General features: G+C 44.5%; 1 protein-coding gene across 1 annotated transcript in view; it reads right to left on the bottom strand.

The window, feature by feature from the left end:
• LOC111975557 (receptor-type tyrosine-protein phosphatase F-like) overlaps window positions 1-6,691 on the bottom strand; it is a 172,065-nt gene that overhangs the window by 87,630 nt on the left and 77,744 nt on the right. Inside the window, 1 exon segment of the mRNA XM_070447653.1 lies at window positions 5,856-5,973. Coding sequence (XP_070303754.1) covers window positions 5,856-5,973 — 118 coding nt within the window.

The raw sequence follows: 6,691 nt of genomic DNA, 5'->3' as shown, positions 1-6,691 counted from the left end.
ATAGTGTGTAGTCATGGAGACAGCCATAGTGTGTAGTCATGGAGACAGCCATAGTGTGTAGTCATAGAGACAGCCATAGTGTGTAGTCATGGAGGAAGCTATAGTGTGTAGTCATGGAGACAGCCATAGTGTGTAGTCATGGAGGCAGCCATTGTGTGTAGTCGTGGAGACAGCCATAGTGTGTAGTCATGGAGGCAGCCATCGTGTGTAGTCATACAGTACTACAGTACTACTGTTCAGTTTGTAGTTTTGACTGCAGTGACGTTATCACGGAAACTCACCGGGACTACTTCTTCTCAACTTTCTATGAACTCAACTTCCCATGCTCTCTCTAAAAAATTAAAACCCTCACAGGCCATAACTTACACAGCCCTGTCACTGTCACACTAGGAAGCTGTAGCTGCCTTCATTAATAAATAAACAATGAGTAACGATAACTTGGCTATATACAGTGGACCATGACAGAGTCGATGTGCAGGGGTAAATGGTAATTTACGTAGATACAGTTGAAGTCGGAAGTGTACATACACCTTAGCCAAATACATTTCAACTCAGTTTTTCACAATTCCTGACATTTAATCCCAGTAAAAATTCCCTGTTTTAGGTCAGTGATGATCACCACTTTATTTTAAGAATGTGAAATGTCAGAATAATATAATGATTTAGTTCAGCTTTTATTTCTTTCATCACATTCCCAGTGGGTCAAAAGTTGACATACACTCAATTAGTATTTTATATCATTGCCTTTGAATTGTTTAACTTGGGTCAAACGTTTTAGGTAGCCTTCCACAAGCTTCCCACAATAAGTTGGGTGAATTTTGGCCCACTCCTCCTGACACAGCTGGTGTAACTGAGTCAGGTAGGCCTCCTTGCTCACACACGCTTTTTTAGTTCTGCCCACACATGTTCTATAGGATTGAGGTCAGGGCTTTGTGATGGCCACTCTAATACCTTGACTTTGATGTCCTTAAGCCATTTTGCCATTTTTCCACTTTGGAAGTATGCTTGGGGTCATTGTTCATTTGGAAGACCCATTTGCGACCAAGCTTTAACTTCCTGACTGATGTCTTGAGATGTTGCTTCAATATGTCCACATACTTTTTTTTCCTCATGATGCCATCTATTTTGTGAAGTGCATCTGTCCCTCCTGCAGCAAAGCACCCCCACAACATGATGCTGCCACCCCCGTGCTTCACGGTTGGGATGGGGTTCTTCGGCTTGCAAGCTTCCCCCTGTTTTCCTCCAAACATAACAATGGTCATTATGGCCAAACAGTTCTATTTTTGTTTCATCAGACCAGAGGACATTTCTCCAAAAAGTACGATCTTTGTCCCCATGTGCAGTTGCAAACCGTAGTCTGGCTTTTTTATGGCGGTTTTGGAGCAGTGGCTTCTTCCTTGCTGAGGGGCTTTCCAGATTATGTAAATATAGGACTCGTTTTACTGTGGATACAGATAAAATTGTACCTGTTTCTTCCAGCGTCTTCACAAGGTCCTTTTGCTGTTGTTCTGGGATTGATTTGCACTTTTCACACCAAAGTACGTTAATCTCTAGGAGACAGAACGCTTCTCCTTCCTGAGCGGTATTTTTATTTTATTTTTTATTTATTTAACCTTTATTTAACCAGGTAGGCAAATTGAGAACACGTTCTCATTTACAATTGCGACCTGGCCAAGATAAAGCAAAGCAGTTCGACACATACAACAACACATAGTTACACATGGAGTAAAACAAACATATAGTCAATAATACAGTGAAAAAAATAAGTCTATATACAATGTGAGCAGTGAGTACGAAAGGATGAAGGCAAACAAATATATGTATAAAATAAAAATATAAAAAGGCCATGGAGCGGTGAATACAACACAGCAAGTAAAAAAAAACTAAAACAACTGGAATGTTGGTTTGCAGTGGAAGAAACGCAAAGTAGAGACAGAAATAATGGGGTGCAAAGGAGCAAAATAATAAATAAATATAATACAGTAGGTAAAGAGGTAGTTGTTTGGCTAAATTATAGATGGGCTATTACAGGTGCAGTAATCTATGAGCTGCTCTGACAGCTGGTGCTTAAAGCTAGTGAGGGAGATAAGTGTTTCCAGTTTCAGAGATTTTTGTAGTTCGTTCCAGTCATTGCAGCAGAGAACTGGAAGGAGAGGCTCCCAAAGGAAGAATTGGTTTGGGGTGACTAGAGAGATATACCTGCTGGAGCGCGTGCTACAGGTAGGTGCTGCTATGGTGACCAGCGAGCTGAGATAAGGGGGACTTTACCTAGCAGGGTCTTGTAGATGACCTGGAACCAGTGGGTTTGGCGACGAGTATGAAGCGAGGGCCAGCCAACGAGAGTGTACAGCGCCAGTGGTGGTAGTATATGGGGCTTTGGTGACAAAACGGATGGCACTGTGATAGACTGCATCCAATTTATTGAGTAGGGTTTTTGGAGGCTATTTTGTAAATGACATCAACCGAAGTCGAGGATTGGTAGGATGGTCAGTTTTACAAGGGTATGTTTGGCAGCATGAGTAAAGGATGCTTTGTTGCGGAATAGGAAGCCAATTCTAGATTTGACTTTGGATTGGAGATGTTTGATGTGAGTCTGGAAGGAGAGTTTACAGTCAACCAGACACCTAGGTATTTGTTAGTTGTCCACATATTCTAAGTCAGAGCCGCCAGAGTAGTGATGTTGGACAGGCGGGCAGGTGCAGGCAGCGATCGGTGAAGAGCATGCATTTAGTTTTACTTGTATTTAAGACAATTGGAGGCCACGAAGGAGAGTTGTATGGCATTGAAGCTCCCTGGAGGGTTGTTAACACAGTGTCAAAAGAAGGGCCAGAAGTATACAGAATAGTGTCGTCTGCGTAGAGGTGGATCAGAGAATCACCAGCAGCAAGAGCGACATCATTGATGTATACAGAGAAGAGAGTCGGTCCAAGAATTGAACCCTGTGGCACCCCATAGAGACTGCCAGAGGTCCGGACAAAAGACCCTCCGATTTGACACACTGAACTCGATCAGAGAAGTAGTTGGTGAACCAGGCGAGGCAATCATTAGAGAACCAAGGCTGTCGAGTCTGCCGATGAGGATGTGGTGATTGACAGAGTCAAAAGCCTTGGCCAGGTCAATGAATACGCTGCACAGTATTGTTTCCTATCGATGGCGGTTAAGATATCGTTTATGACCTTGAGCGTGGCTGAGGTGCACCCATGACCAGCTCTGAACCAGATTGCATAGCGGAGAGGTATGGTGGGATTCGAAATGGTCGTAATCTGTTTGTTACTTGGCTTTCGAAGACCTTAGAAAGGCAGGTAGGATAGATATAGGTCTGTAGCTTTAGGGTCAAGATGTCCCCCCTTTGAAGAGGGGATAACCGCAGCTGCTTTCCAATCTTTGGAATCTCAGACGACACAAAGAGAGGTTGAAGAGGCTAGTAATAGGGGTGGCCACAATTTCAGCAGATAGTGTTTAGAAAGAAAGGGTCCAGATTATCTAGCCCGGCTGATTTTGTAAGGGTCCAGATTTTGCAGCTCTTTTAGAACATCAGCTGACTATATTTGGGAGAAAGAAAATGGGGAAGGTTTGGCGAGTAGCAGAGTGGAGGGCAGTGCTGTTGTCCGGGTAGGGGTAGCCAGATGGAAAGCATGGCAGCCGTAGAAAAATGCTTATTGAAATTCTCAATTATAGTGGATTTGTCGGTTGTGACAGTGTTCTCTATCTTCAGAGCGGTTGGAAGCTGGGAGGAGGTGTTCTTATTCTCCATGGACTTTACGGTCCAGAACTTTTTTGAGTTTTGTGTTGCAGAAGCAAATTTCTGCTTGAAAAGCTAGCCTTGGCTGTTCTAACTGCCTGTGTATATTGGTTTCTGGCTTCCTGAAAAGTTGCATATCACGGGGGCTGTTCGATCTAATGCAGAACGCCATAGGATGTTTTTCTGTTGGTTAAGGGCAGTCAGGTCAGGAGAGAACCAAGGGCTAATCTCCTGGTTCTAAATTCTTGAATGGGGCATGCTTATTCAAGATGGTGAGGAAGGCATGGCTGCGTGGTCCCATGGTGTTTATACTTGTGTACTATTGCTTATACAGATGAACATGGTACCTTCAGGCGTTTGAAATTGCTCCCAAGGATGAACCAGACTTGTGGAGGTCTATCATTTTTTTCTGAGGTCTTGGCTGAGTTATTTTGATCCCATGATGTCAAGCAAAGAGGCACTGAGTTTAAAAGCTAGGCCTTGAAATACATCCACCAGGTACCCTCCAATTGACTCAAATTATGTAAATTTGCCTATCAGAAGCTTCTAAAGCCATGACATCATTTTCTGGAATTTTCCAAACTGTTTAAAGGCACACTCAACTATGTATGAAACTTCTAGACCACTGATTGTCACACAGTGAATTATAAGTGAAATAATCTGTCTGTAAACAATGTTGGAAAAATGACTTGTGTCATGCACAAAGTAGATGTCCTAACCGACTTGCCAAAACTATAGTTTGTTAACAAGAAATTTGTGGAGGGGTTGAAAACCGAGTTTTAATGACTCCAACCTAAGTGTATGCAAACTTCCGACTTCAAATGTGTATATATATATACAGTATGTACATATAACTAGGATGTGACTAGGCAACAGGATAGATCATAAACAGTAGCAGCAGCATATGTGATGAGTCAAAAAAGTTAGTTCGAAAAGGGTCAATGCAGACAGTTAAATTGCGAACCAAATATCTACCCGGACTATCTATTTAGCAGGCTTGGGGGTAGGAGCTTTTCAGGGTCCTGTTGGTTCCAGACTGCATCGGTACCGCTTGCTGTGCAGTAAGATAGAAAACAATCTATGACTTGGTTGGCTGGAGACTTCGAAAATGTTTAGGGCCTTGCTCTGACACCGCTTGGTATAGAGGTCCTGGATGGCAGGGAGCTCAGCCCCAGTGATGTACTAGGCCGTACGCACTACCCTCTAGCGCCTTGCGGTCAGATGCCAAGTAGTTGCCATACATACCATGCAGTGACTTAGCCAGTCAAGATGGTCTCAATTGTGCAGCTGTAAAACTTTTTGAGGATCTGAGAGCCCATGCCAAATCTTTTCAGCCTCCTGAGGGGGAAGAGACGTTGTTGTGCCCTCTTCACGACTGTGTTGGTGTGTGTGGACCAGGATAGATCCTTATTGATGTGGACACTGAGGAACTCGACCCGCTCCACTACAGACCCGTCAATGTGAAATGAGGCATGCTCGGCCCTCTGTTTCCTGTAGTTCACGATTTCCTCCATTGTCTTACTGACGTTGAGGGAGAGGTTGTTGTCCTGACACCCCACTGCCAGGTCTCTGACCTCCTCCCTATAGGCTGCCTCATTACCGTTGGTGATCAGGCCTACCACTGTAATTTCTGTGTTCAGTCCCAGGGTCCTTAGCTTAGTGATGGGCTTGAAGGGCACTATGGTGTTGAACGCTGAGCTGTAGTCAATGATCAGCATACTCACATAGGTGTTCCTCTTGTCCAGGAGGGCGAGGGCAGTGTTGACTGCAATAAAGATTGCGGCTAATAAGGATTTGTTGGGGAGGTATGGAATTGGAGTAGATACAGGGTGTCTGGGATGATGTTGTTGTGAGCCATGACCAGCCTTTCAAAGCATTTCATGGCTACAGATGTGAGTGCTATGGGGTGATAGTCATTTAAACAGTTTACCTTGGCGTTCTTGGGCACAGGGACTATGGTGGCCTGCTTGAAACATGTAGGTATTACAGACTGGGTCAGGGAGAGGTTGAAAATGTCAGTAAAGACAATTGCCAGCTGGTCAGCGCAGTTTGTGTGTGTGTGTGTGTGTGTGCACATGCATGTGTGTGCTTGCATGTGTGTAGCTGTACACACCTGCTCCAGTGGTGGTGACCACCTTGGCCTTACTGCGTGCCCCGTCCCCCTTGGTGGTGTAGGCTGCCACGGTGACAGAGTAGGTGGTCTCAGGGAGCAGGCCTGTTATAACAGCCTCCTAGGGGAGAGAAAAGTTTAAACAGCCTGGGTCAGGCTAATGCTATGATGACGGCTAACACAATTGCCCAGCCTTCACCCACTGTACTGTGTTGAGTCCACTTCGGGAGGGTTAGGCACTCAAGCGCGCACACACACACACACACACACACACACACACACACACACACACACACACACACACACACACACACGAACCACACATTCCTATCATGCAGTGTAGATTTTTTAAACACTCCCAAGGCATTGAAGTTCTTTCTGAGAAAAGGTTACTGTGAGAGGGTAAAAGATTGCCCCTCAACAAGCTTCTGTCCCCAACAAATCTGTCCCAACAATATCCTGTCCCCAACAATATCTTGGTCCAACAATATTGTCCCCAACAAGCTCTGTCCTCACAGTCTGTCCTAACAATACTGTCCTCAACAATCTGTCCTCCAACAAGCTTGTCTCAACAATATCTGCCTCAAAATATCTGTCCTCACATATTACTGTCCGCACCAATATCTGGTCCTCAACAATATTATGTCTCTCTCACAATTCTGTCCTCAACAAGCTCTGTCCTCAACAATATCTGTTCCCCAACAATATCTGTCCTCAACAAATATCTGTCCCCACATATCTGTCCTCAACATATCTTGTCCCCAACCATATCTGTCCCCAACAATATCTTGTCCTCAACAATACTGTCCCCAACAAGATCTGTCCTCACACTTTATCTG

The sequence above is a fragment of the Salvelinus sp. IW2-2015 genome, linkage group LG16, assembly GCF_002910315.2.
Source record: "Salvelinus sp. IW2-2015 linkage group LG16, ASM291031v2, whole genome shotgun sequence".
In the NCBI taxonomy this organism is placed as follows: Eukaryota; Metazoa; Chordata; class Actinopteri; order Salmoniformes; family Salmonidae; genus Salvelinus; species Salvelinus sp. IW2-2015.
This window is presented reverse-complemented; position numbering and strand designations above follow the sequence as displayed.